The 14,136-nt window shown below is 32.6% G+C and overlaps 1 protein-coding gene across 1 annotated transcript in view; it reads left to right on the forward strand.

The window, feature by feature from the left end:
- The window catches only part of LOC115884595 (tolloid-like protein 2), a 185,470-nt gene that overhangs the window by 130,355 nt on the left and 40,979 nt on the right, over positions 1–14,136 (forward strand). The window contains exon 4 of the mRNA XM_030903223.1: positions 12,436–12,613. Within this exon, the coding sequence (XP_030759083.1) occupies positions 12,436–12,613 (178 nt within the window). The remainder of the gene's footprint in view (positions 1–12,435; positions 12,614–14,136) is intronic.

The raw sequence follows: 14,136 nt of genomic DNA on the forward strand, positions 1-14,136 counted from the left end.
AAGGGGGTAAAAAGGGGGGTGGAATATTACAATATTTTTTTATTTAAAAAACGGTCAAGTTTCCGAAAAAACGCTGAAACGCGTATATTTTATGTTCTTTTTTTACATATTTTAGGATTTTTGAAAAATGTATACAGGGTGTTCCGAAAAATCTGGTCGTTGATTAATCACGATCCTGCTTAAAGCGCTTGACGTAAAAAGCTGATTTTTGGAAAACGGATTGACTTTAGGGTGTAGAGGTTCGATAAGAAGGGATTTTTCGAAATTCCAGGTTTAAGGGGGTGAAATCACCCCTCAAATACTACAATATTTTTTTTTAAAACGGTCAAGTTTCCGAAAAAACGCTTGAACACGTATATTTTATTTTGTTTTTTACATAGTTTAAGATTTTTTAAAAATGTATACAGGGTGTTTCCAAAAATCTGGTCATTGATTAATCACGATCCTGCTTAAAGCGCTTGACGTAAAAAGCTGATTTTTGGAAAACGGATTGACTTTAGGGTGTAGAAGTTCGATAAGAAGGAATTTTTTGAAACTCGAATTCTAAGGGGGTGAAACCACCCCTCAAATATTAGAATATTTTTTATTTAAAAACCGGTGAGTTTTTCGGAAAAACTCTTAAACACGTATATTTTATTTTGTTTTTACACATTTTAAGATTTTTTTAAAATGTATACAGGGTGTTTCGAAAAAATCTGGTCATTGATTAATCACGATCCTGCTTAAAGCGCTTGACGTAAAAAGCTGATTTTTGGAAAACGGATTGACTTTAGGGTGTAGAAGTTCGATAAGAAGGAATTTTTTGAAACTCGAATTCTAAGGGGGTGAAACCACCCCTCAAATATTAGAATATTTTTTATTTAAAAACCGGTGAGTTTTTCGGAAAAACTCTTAAACACGTATATTTTATTTTGCTTTTTTACACATTTTAAGATTTTTTAAAAATGTATACAGGGTGTTTCGAAAAATCTGGTCATTGATTAGTCACGATCCTGCTTAAAGCGCTTGACGTAAAAAGCTGATTTTTGGAAAACAGATTGACTTTAGGGTGTAGAGGTTCGATAAGAAGGGATTTTTCGAAACTCGAATTCTAAGGGGGTGAAACGACCCCTCAAATATTAGAATATTTTTATTTAAAAACCGGTGAGTTTTTCGGAAAAACTCTTAAACACGTATATTTTATTTTGTTTTTTTACACATTTTAAGATTTTTTAAAAATGTATACAGGGTGTTTCGAAAAATCTGGTCATTGATTAATCACGATCCTGCTTAAAGCGCTTGACGTAAAAAGCTGATTTTTGGAAAACGAATTGACTTTAGGGTGTAGAAGTTCGATAAGAAGGAATTTTTCGAAACTCGAATTCTAAGGGGGTGGAACAGCCCCTCAAATATTAGAATATTTTTTATTGAAAAATCGGTGAGTTTTTCGGAAAAACTCTTAAACACGTATATTTTATTTTGTTTTTTTACAATTTTAAGATTTTTTAAAAATGTATACAGGGTGTTTCGAAAAATCTGGTCATTGATTAATCACGATCCTGCTTAAAGCGCTTGACGTAAAAAGCTGATAAGGAGGGGCTTCTCGAATCTCAAATTTCAAGAGGGTGAAAACGACCCTCAAATATTACAGTATTTGTTATTTAAAAAACGGTTAGTCTTTCGCGAAAACGCTTGGGCACGCATAATTTATTTTGTTTTTTACATATTTTGAATTTTTTTTAAAAAAATCATACAGGGTGTTCCAAAAAGTTGGGTAATTGATTAATCACGATTCTGCTTAAACTGCTGGACGTAAAAAGCTTATTTTTGGCAAACGGATTCTTCGAAAATCAAATTCCAACGAGATAAAATTACTCCTCAAATATTACGAAGTTATATAATAATATCGCCATATTGTTTTTTCTCATGCTGACATAAATGTGAGAAAATTTTATCCAGTTTGTATGTTAATGGAAATTCTTGCTTTGTTTTATCATTACCATTACAAATGATTAATTCGACGCGAACGAAGTCGCGGGTACATGCTAGTTGAGTATAAATACTGTTACATAGAAAAATTTAATCTGTTGCTCTGGGATAAAGAATAAATATCCTAGCCGCAATTTGAAATACTTTATTTGAGAAAGGTACTTATTTTTCAATTTTATCTTAGTATATTAATTTTCAGCCATTTAGATGAAAAAAATGCTTTTGTAATTTTTAACGAAAGCAGCCGATTTTTGTGATAGAAGCAAAAACAACTGATAATATACTAGCGCTCATATATATTTAATTGAAAATTCCACACCTGCAATTTTTAACCAATCAAAACGTGTTTTTTGACAAATCACCACGGCAACGGATAAATTTTAGTGGCAATTTTTTTCTTGTGAGCACCCAACAGCGAATTATACTGGAAATTTTTGACGTTTATAATGACAGAATATCTTTTTTGAGAGTCTGGTTTTTATTTGTTTACATGATAATTTTGATACATTTCGACCACAGAGCTGAGATGTTTTCTATATTTTTTGGACACCTCCTTTCTTCTTAATGGCGAAAATGTAGGACTCGGAATGGACTGAATTAAATATCTATGTCTAATGAAATACAGTGGTGGCCAAAAGTATGGAAACTTTTTACTTTTTAAAATATCACAGAAAATATTGCTATGCTTAAACGCTCAGGAATATAAATGAACAGCTTATCAGCAAATAAAAGTATTCCAAAAATTACACAGCGAAAAAAATCTGTTTAGCAGTTTTTGTAGGAGAACAATAGATTTCTTGTGGCTAAAAGTATGGAAACCATAAATAAATACATTAAAATTATTTAGTTTAAGCTGATAAACGGTACGACTTACTTCAGATAAATATAAACATCATGCCCAAGTCTAAATATTTCTCTACGGATTTAAAAAATAAAATAGTTGAATTATACAAGAGCGGTTATAAACAAATTCAAATAAGTAAAAATTTAAACATTTTAAGAAGCACCGTTTCGAAAATAATTCGTAAATTTAATAAAACAGGGAACGTTTCAACAGCTTTTAAGTCAGGAAGACCAAGAAAGTTGTGCAACAGGACAATGAAAGTAATGAAGAGAATATCAATGGGAGATCCAAGAAAAACATCCACAGACATTTCTCGAGAAATGGGTGAAAGGGGATATCGGTGTCTGCACGCATGGTGAGAAGAAGGTTGGATGACATGGGACTTTTTGGAAGAGTCGCGGTGAAGAAACCACTAATATCAAAGAAAAATAGGATGGCCCGCTTTAAATTTGCTCAAGATCATCTCACCTGGTCTTATCAGAAATGGAATGTACTGTTTAGCGACGAAAGCAAGTTTCAACTGTTTGGTGGTGACGGGAGACGTTATATCCGAAGACCAAAAGGTACACGGTACAGCCATAAGTACCAGATGCTCACAGTAAAACATGGGGGTGGGAGTATAATGGTGTGGGGGTGTTTTTCTCGCTCAGGTGTTGGTCCTCTCGCTCAGGTTGGATAATGGACCGTTTTTTGTACAAAGACATATTGGATAATAATATGCTGCCTCATGCTGATGAAGAAATGCCACTCAGATGGTTGTTCCAGCAAGACAATGATCCCAAGCACAAATCTCAGTTTGTTCAAAATTGGTTAAATGAACATAATGTTCCACTAATGGATTGGCCCTCACAGTCTCCGGATCTTAACGCCATAGAAAATTTATGGGACCATTTGGATAGGAAAATTCGAAGCCATTCTATTTCAAATAAAAATGAATTATGGGAAGTGCTAAAAACTGAATGGGCGGCCATTTCCAGTAAAGATTGTACGAGATTGATCGATTCGATGCCACGAAGATGTAGAGAAATAATTAATTCAAAGGGATATTCCACTAAATATTAGTAATTTTTATATTATCTTGAATTTTAATAACATGTCAACTTGGGTTTAGATACTTTTGATATAGAACATTATCATCATTAATATATTAACATTATCTTGAATTTTAATAAACATTTTCATAATTTTTTATATATTTTTTGATAGCTGTAATTTTTTATTTAAATGTATTAGGTTTTGTAGGAAATTATTTGTAGGTCACGATTATATAAGTCGTTTTATTTCATATTTTAATTTCTCAGCATAAATGACAAATTAAAAAAGTTTCCATACTTTTGGCCAGCACTGTATATATAATATTTAGACACTATTTTATTCACCATTTTTCCATTTAGCACTTTGAATTTTGAGTAGTTTAGATGCAAATATTCGTGAATAATTCGAAACAAATTTTCTTTCTCTATTAATGCGGGTAAATAAGTCATCGCACGATGATTGATCATTACATCAGATAATTTCACGCATATTTGCATGTAGTATGATTTTCAAACCGATTCATTTTTAAAACAAAGAATTTTGTTGGTTTTTCAAGCTGCACAATATTCTTTATTACAACAAAACGCGAGTTTCTCTGATATTTTGAACTGTCAAAATACGATGATCACAGCCTTTTATGACTAACGCTTGCTGACGCTGCGCGTTTGTTATGAATTTCATACCAATAAAGCGTTTATAAAAAGTTAATAAAAATCAAATTCATTTTCTATTCATTTTCTTTCTATCTTATAGAAAAATAATATACAGGGTGTTCCATTAAAAAAAAACAAAGAAAACTTATTTTATATTTTAGAAAGTTTGGTGTAGAATTTTGAACACCCTGTGTGATTTAAGATTACGATATTTATAGCAAAGTAAATATAGACCATCTAAAGTAAATATCTAATATAGTTTTGATTTCCGGACAATTCTTGTATTTGTAAATACTTCTTTTAAGGAAGTTTGAAAAATACAAGGTGATTCCTGTAAGTGGGTCATGCTTTCAGGGAATGATGGGGGACGCCGAAATATTAATTTTGATATAGCACACTATGGGTCGAAAATGCTTCTTACGCAAGATACAGGGTGTTAAAGTTTTTGCAAAATTAAAGATATTCTTTAATAGTTTTTTAACAGTTGAAGGTATCGTTATAACATTTTATCATAATAGTATATCTAACAGAGACACTTTAAAGGTAAAAAGAAGTGATTTTAGTTTCAACCAGTGACGTAGATGTGATACGCATGGGGTAAGTTTTTCAAAAAAATAGTACGCCACTGATAAAAGTAAAAATTTCAGAGTTTATTTCCAAGAAAAACTGTCTCTTGCAACTTTCTCCTCTCTAACACCATTTTGTCACAATTTAAAAATAAATAATTTTATTTTACCTTAATTTCCGATCCATAGTGCGCTATATCAAAATTATTATTTCGACGTCCCCTATCATAGGTACCCCAAAAGCATGACCCATTTACAGGAATCACCCTGTATATACAGGGTGGCGCACCTAATTCACCTCGGTTGATTATACGAAAACTGAAAGATGTAGAAACAAAATATTTTATGGGTATATATGGGAAGGTAATATGCACAATTTAAAATTATTTTGAAATATACAGGGTGTTTCAGAACTAAGATCCATACTAAAGTTATATTTTTTCTTATGGAACACCCGGTACTTTATTTCCTTTTTGGATTCCTGGGCCCAAAAAAAAGCATTTATTATAAGGGTTAAATATGTTTAAAATCTTTGGTTTTTGAGATATTTAAAGATATTTAAATTAGCATGCTTCTATAGGATAGGTTATTAACACCCTGTACATTACTTCTTAGAATTATTTCCTGTGCTGAATTTAAAGGTAGAGAAATAAACTTTACTGGAAAATGTTATTGCTGCCTTAAATTTATACAGGGGTATCAAAAATTGCTCGACAATGTTCGACTGCAAGGTGTGCTAGTAAAAATTTTTAAGCTTCAAGGATCATGACAGTATTTATTTAAACCAAAAACTAGTAATACAAAATTAAAGTGTCAAAGCGAATGACAATGTCAGGAAGTAAATAAATAAATATGGCAACTTGATATTTTTTACAGCAGAGCTACCACCTGAATTCCCAGCATGAAATTTAAATTCCAGTTAGTTAGCCCAGCGCCAAATATGTCCATGGTTAGCAACAATGAATTTAGAAATCGGGCCCTCGATTACTAACTAAAAGTTTAATTGATATCAAACATAAAATTAATAAAGTTTTTCTAAATTCGGCCAGTAGATCCATTTTAGCAAGTTATTTCTTCTATAAAATTTGACATTTAAATATACCCGACAGAAACAGGTTAAAGCTTTCTGTCATTTTTTACTTACTAAGGCTGTATTCCGTTGCAAAACCAGACGAACCAGACCGGTAAATTACGGTAAAGAGCGGTTCCTGAAAAACATCGGTTTGATACGGAACGGTTTGGTAAAATACTGGAAACGTCAAATGTTGACGTTTTCTAAATTTCAATACCTCTATTATAAAATGTATCTTTTATGCATTTTTAATGTACCTATTCTCTGCTTTTTCGTTTGCTTCTTCTTTTCAATGGAGTTTAATATTGAAAAGTACTTTATTAATAAACTGTTAAACTTGTTAGACAGCTCAAGTGAAGATTTGTAGGTCCATTATTAAAACAGATCAATAATAAATAAACAAATCTAATCAATATTTATATTTTTATAGCTTACAAAACATTCACCATTACTTGTTGTCTTGTTTTTCATGTTTTCTTTAAATCTTCCTGACTTTAAGAAACAATGGCTGCATAATAAGTTTAAATCAGAGAGAACACTAATAACTAAAGTGAGAGAGACCGATCAACGTTAATTTTTGAAGACTGTGTTAGCGGCGCGGCCTTTGGCGTCTAACCCGAACTATGAGCACATTATCGATATAGTAGGTTGCATTCATACTTATATACTGGCGCAAAAAATTTAAAATTTGTATATTTGAACCGAATCTTAATCTTTCAAGTTTATAATAAGAAATCTTCGTACTTTTTTTAGATTATTTTGTTGACAACGAAAATTTATTATTAGACTTTAAAGCATTAAAACCTATAAATAAAATACTGTGTAGGAACATAATAATTTATTTAACTCCATACTCCTTGCCATACTCCAACTCAAGGCTGCAATCTTCAGTATCTTTTTTATCTAACTTGATTGGGAGTGAACAGGGAAGCACGGTTGGGAGCTCGCATAGAGTATCAGTAGGTATCCCGTAGGTATTCAATGTTTTTGATAGTCTTTATTCTATAACAAGAACTTAGCAGTTAAAGAAAATAATTTGTATTACTGGAAATAATACCAGGTATAATACCTAGTCGTTCCATAGGTATCAGAAAAGAATGTGATGTTTTAAATTTAAAAAATAAATTAGCAATGTACGATTATTATGTGCAAATTTGTATTACTATTAGGTATGTTAAAATAATTACCGAGATAAAACTTACCTTTAAAGGAAACGTTTTATCTGGGTCTCAACCACAAAACAAAAATTACAAAAATGCCGAATAATCGTGGAATCTGAAATAATCAATAATGACAATAATCTTCTCTTCTGACAAACTAAAAGAACAGGCACATTCAGTCAAAAACAATTTATTACTCCGATTTGCTCCGTTTATCAACAGATTTTCGTTATCTCCTTCTAGAGCTAAGAAATAGAAAAAGCTACTGACAATCTAATTAATCCTGTCAAATGTTTAACTTGAAAACTTCCTTTTTTGACCGCCTAAACGCTATGCGCATCTGGGATGCGCGGTGACAAAATAAACTTGTCTACGAAATGCCCTATTCCACAAGCCCTCTCACAAATGGTCCTAAAAAGTCATTCTATTTAGTTAATGAAGTTTATTTACCTTTACTGCCTACCTCCATTGCTTTTGAATATAAATACAAAATATTATAACAAATTTTAGAAATTAAATGAGAATTTCACTCGAACTTCCAATATTTGCTTGATTTGAGTTGAAAACCAGCCTTCTCGCGCTGGTTAGTTTGGTCACAGTTATAACCGAATTTTTCCAGAACCGTGTTCCGTAATAAGAAAACTTTCAAGGAACCGATAGAAACGGAACATAAAACCATTACCAAGGTAAGCAACGGAATACACCCTAAGACAGTAATAAAGAATTCATATGGATGCGGACCTATATCACTCTATAAGTATTACAGTTTCGTTAAAAATGCAATTCTATTTTTACTAATGAGCAAAAAAAACTCAGTTGGAAATTACATTTGATACCGTATCAAATACTATTTGAAAAACGTGAACTTTCTGGCGACTAAACGCCGCCACTTTATAGCCAAACTCATCAGAATCCATCAAACGGCGATAGCTTTATCTGGCGCTACTTCCGCTAGCCGAGTCGATAACTTATTTAGCGGATAACGAGACCGCAAACTGCGCCACCTCGTGGATTTATCCGCTTCCCTAATTGCCAGCCCTCCAATTTACCCGATAATTGAGACGCTTAGACTAATATTTGATCGATTGAGCAAGTCAAACTGGATCGCCTGACGCTTTCGATTAAACTTAATGGTGTTCCTTAAATAAAGTAAAAGATTCATTAACATACACTAAAAAAAGTTTAATTGTAGATAGTTTTAATTCTGTCATTCAATATATTGATTAATTAAAAAATTTAAAGTGAAAAATCAATATATATAGGGTGTCCCAGTATTCCGTGGACATAGAGCTACTACGTATTTTTGGAATCAAAATAAGATCATAGGACATAATTTACTGCTATACAAGTGCTGCGTTTGTCCGCTAGACAGCATCAAACTTGAAAAAAATTAACACATTTTTTCAGATATTTTAAGAACCATTATTCCGATTTAAGATTTTGAATATCTATGTTTTGTTAATTGCACTAACACAATACTTACTAAAATCAAGAAAAAGTAGGGGAAGGGCCAAAACTACAACCACTCCTACATAAATTTTAGTATAAATATTTTCCAAGTACTCGACCACAAATTTTCTTTTCGTAATAGGGTCCCTCTAGTATTTACTACATTTTTTGTCTCTTATTACATATTTGTCTCTTAAAAAAACGCCACATCGAATAGTTTTTGAGAAAAATATTTTTGGAGAATTTATTTTTCCAAAGCAGACCTATAAAATATATAGCGACATTATTATTTTTTTTTTATATTTATATAGCGACATATTCCGTAGACATAGAACAACTACGTGTTTTTTGTATCAAATTAAGTTAATTGCACATAATTTACCTTTATATAAAAGTGCTTCGTTTGTCCGTTGGAGGGCAACAATCAAAAATAAACCCGAACGTTAATTAATTTAAAAATTATTAACTTTTTTGCTTTTTATGAAGCAGATTGTCAAATATAATTTGTGATATTAACGTAAAATGTTGCGATACCCATTGTTACAGAGACTAAAAATCTTTGAGTCTATTTTGATGCGAAGCTTTCTTTTCAGGCACATATAACTAGTAAATTAAAGGCTGCTTATATACGGTTGTAGAATTTTTCGTCTCTTAAGAAATATATACCATCAAAGACTAAATATCAATTATGTGACACACTTATTTTATATTTATTTGATTACGGCGATGTTGTTTATGGTACATCCATAAACGCTAGATTCTCTAGAAAAATCCAAATACTTCAAAATTCGTGTCTACGGTTTTCTTTTAACATTCCTTTTAGAGATCATATAACGCCACATCTTAAAAATTTATATATTTTATCCATGGCTAACAGACGACAATTTCATTTAATGACATTCATTTATCGAATTTTAACTACAGAGCAGCCTCCCTATTTGTTCTCATTGTTTCACTACGTTGACCATGATCATTCGACTAGACAAGTGCATTATTTTAAAATTCCTCAACACCGAACAGCTAACTTCCAAAAATCTTTCAGTTTCATAGCGCCACATTTGTGGAATAATATTTCTAATAACTTTAAATTTCAATCCTTATTACAGATGATAAAAACAAATTAAAAATCATTTACTAAATTCGTAAATATTATAATTTCTCCGACTGATTTGTGAGATCTTGTTCTTCTGATATGCCCGTCATTGGTTGCTGTTCCGGTTTTTACACTGTTTCATTTTTTATGCCTCTCTGCTTATCTCCGCTCATCCCTGATAAAATTATATTTTCACTTTTTTATATAATTTTAATTTTTTTAATTCTGTTTATTTTTATAATTTAATTTATTTCTATTTTGTATTTGGGGTCGCACCACTCTGGCACTTTGTGCCATTGTATCGGTTTTATAATCGCGGTGCGATCCCTTTAGACACACATTTATTAATACTAATATTATTCTGTAAAACTTAATGCAGAAAATATCTGCAAAGGTGCTAAAGAAGCTTTAGGAACACGTACTGTATCACACAATAGAAGACCGAACATTAAACCTTGGTTTACATTAGAAGTCAAGAACATTACAAGGGAAAAGAAGGGAAAATACTTACAATACAAGAAATCTCCAACACCGGAGAACCGAAATATCTATACCGAAATAAGGAGCAGGACTAATAATAGAGTACGAGAAATTATAGAAGAATATTGGCAGCGATTTAGTAGCGGTATGCTGCAGCAATATCAGGACATCTTAAATATCCCATATGGAAAAACAAACATTTGAGTACAGAATGTAAGTCAAGCATATACAAAACCTGCATACGACCAGTGATGACATATGGTGCGGAAACCAGAGCTGAAACATCAGTAACAAAGAGAATCCTACGAACTACTGAAATGAAGACCTTAAGAATGATAACTGGATACACATTGAGGGACAGACAGAGAAATGTAGACATAAGAGAAAAGTGCCAAACAAACGACGTTGTCAGATGGATAAGGCAGAGAAGAAGAGAATGGAACCAGCATGTCAATAGAATGGGCCCCGACAGAATGGCCATAATAATTCGCAACAACGTACCCCATGGCAGAAGACCTACTGGACGACCACCTAAACGTTGACAGTTGGCAGTCAACCTCGCAAGAGTTGCTTAGACGAGGAGGAAACCGGAACTAAACAGGCGATACGCCTTCTAAAAGAAGAAGAAGAAGAAGAAGAAAACTTAATGGGGTCTAATAAAGAAATTTGAATTTGAATTTGAATTTGAAAATACCGTCTCCATAGTTTGATGTGACAAAAATCATATTTTGAAAGTTAGTTTTTGAAAAATATTTTTTTCCTCAAAACGTATGCGGGGTAGCGTTTTTTTACAAGAGACAGAAAATGTAGTAAATACAAGAACGACCGTTTTACGAAAAAAAAAAATCGGTCGTCGGTTGGGTTGAAAAATATTTATATTAAAATGTATGTAGGGGTGGGGGTAGTTTTTACCTATCCGTACTTTTTCTTGATATTTGTGAAAGTCAAATGTTAAAGCACTTAGCAAAACATAGACACCCAAAATCTCATTCGAGTCGGAATAACGGTTCTTAAAATATCTACATAAATGTATGTATTTTGTTAAACCTTGATGCCCTCTAACGGACAAGCGAAGCATTTTTGCATAGAGGTAAATTGTGTCTAATGAGCTTATTTTGATTCCAAAAATACATAGAAGTTCTATGTCCACGGAATATTGGGACACCCTGTATATTAAAGGAATGATAATTAATTTATAGAATAATTTAAAATTTCTCCAGAAAGACTGTGAGAGATTTCACGAGAGGTTCAAATCACTGGATTGGAAGTTTAAAATTAAATATCTAAGGATTTTTCCTGGATAGAAATTTGAAATGGATAAACATGCCGGTTGCATCGCCTGTTCCACTGCGACCTTTCCAGATCTACTGAGATATTCTTCTGATCTCTAAGTTACATTCTCCAATCCTACGTATCCTGTTCAGCAAGTCTTAATAACTTTGAAACTGAATCCTGACAAAATCTGCACATGTCTTTGTCCTCCAATTTACGAGCCTGCGATATCCTGTTATAATTAGGATGTAATAGTCGATAGGATGATATAGTCGATATAGATATCCTGCTATAGTCGAAGATCCGCCTGCAGGATTATTACGCTCATCGTATTTTTAATCAAAACCTAATTTTTACGTATATTTATGAATAGGAGAATTCACTTTTAACAGGGTGCCTATTAAAAAGTTGCTGCCACTATGTTTAATTAATTAATAATTATAACTGATTTTGGAGAAGACATAACATTTTTTGATCATTTATATGTCAAATTATAGCTATTTTTATTCTAGAAAATAATTTGAGCGTGCCAATTTTTTTTTCATTTTTGTAACGTATTTAACTAATCATTAAGAAAATTACACTAAAAATTAAAAAAAATTGTGTGTGCACTATGTGCGCATATTTGAAATGAAACTTCTGTCCGTCCTTCTGTCTGTCTGTCTCTCCGTCCGTCACTCCGTCTGCCTGTCCGTCCCACTCTGATGAAGATATAAACGAAAAATCGTATCCAGCTTTGCACAAAATCTCGATAATTTAGACACAACAGACTTCTATTGTGAGCAAAATATTTAGTAAATAAAAAATGTTCTGAAAAATGTCAAAATTCTTCTTTTTTTCTAGGCTGCTATCAGACGTTCGTGAGTAGACCTGGAGGTCCCATGAACGGTACATTCACAGGACCGATCTTCACCAATCCCAGGGGGCTGACAGTGAGCTGCGTGTACACGTTCCTAGGTGGTCCAGGACAACGGGTCCAGATCACCTTCGATTCCTTCCGTTTAAGAGGCACACCTCCAGAGTAAGTACTAATACACCTCCCTTTTTTCAAGCTTTTTTTTACCAAAGTTTACAGAATAATCATATATTTTGCATTATTAGTAATACAGATTTAGTCATCATAGAAACGTGGTCTGGATTTTAACGTGTAAGATTTATGTCTCAGAACTACGTTGTGACGCTGGCGAAACTACAAAAACAAACAATCATAGTTTGAGTTTATTACAAATTTTATTGGTTCTATAGCGTGTAGCTTTTTCGATCATACGGTATTTGTAAAGATTGACTGCAGAATTAAGCATTATCAAATAGCTTAGATAAATTATCTTCGTATATTTCATGTTTGAACCGGCAACACTGTATGCCGATTTTTATTTTATCTCTCTGTCTGTCATCTGGTCATATATAGTTATCTCTGTCGTATGCATTAAAACACAGACTACGGAAATAAAGTGATCAGGGCCGTATATTTTAATTTAAGGCTGTACTTAAACTGCCGTTAAACGGTAGCTTAGTAAAATGTCGTTAATAGGTATGACGTCGTTAATGTGACACACCTGACGGCTTTATGAAATATAGGAATTTTATAAGGACTAACCAACGCTATCCACCCCACCAAATAACCAAATTAGCCAACGCACCTAACCTCGACACTGATAAAAAATATAAAAAACAAATATAAATTAGTAAAAATCAACCAACCCCACCAAATAACTAACTAACCAATGAATTAACACCCTCCTAATAACCACGCTAACCAACCCGCCAAATAAATAAACCAATCCAACCAAAAAGCGTGAAACCAATGCAATAAGATCACGCTATAAGCAAAAAAAATATAAAAAAGTCTTGGTCGGCGTGAGATTTGTACCACAGACCATCCGCTTACGAAGCGATAGCCTCAGCCACTGACCCACAGGTGCTCTTGCAAAAAGCTTAAGGCTAAGCATTACTTTCCGCCGACATGAACGACGTCACAATGTATATTAACGGCATTTTAGTAGGCTACCGTTTAACGGCTGTTTAAGTACATCGTTAATTTAAACAAGCTAAAAAGTTAGATAATTTATTACAGTTGGGGGTTGGTACCTTTGGTGTTACATTAGCAAAATAAAACACTAATTCACCACAATACACCAAAACACTTTACTTTTGCACTGGACGCGCATTTCGCTAACCATGTTAATATCATCAGCAGATGATTAAATCTTAGAGTTTTATGTATTGTGGTGAATTTATATTTAATTTTGCCACCTCTAATTTAGTAAATATAACATTAATATCAGTACAATTGCGCGTCTAGTGCAAAAGTAAAGCTTTTTGGTGTATTGTGGTGAATTAATGTTCTATTTTGCTCAAATAATTTAACTACAAATTTCTTAAAAAATCATCAAAATCCGCCCACTAGAACAAAACATATTGAATTTCGTTTTTTGTACCGGTATTTAAAAAAAATATATATTTAATTTAACGAAGTCCTTTAGACATTATATGTCCGACAGACACTTTGAGGGCATCACTTCCACAGCTAACATGTCTGTTAAA

Source organism: Sitophilus oryzae, unplaced genomic scaffold (assembly GCF_002938485.1).
Source record: "Sitophilus oryzae breed Bouriz unplaced genomic scaffold, Soryzae_2.0 scaffold_302_pilon_pilon, whole genome shotgun sequence".
Classification (NCBI taxonomy): Eukaryota; Metazoa; Arthropoda; class Insecta; order Coleoptera; family Curculionidae; genus Sitophilus; species Sitophilus oryzae.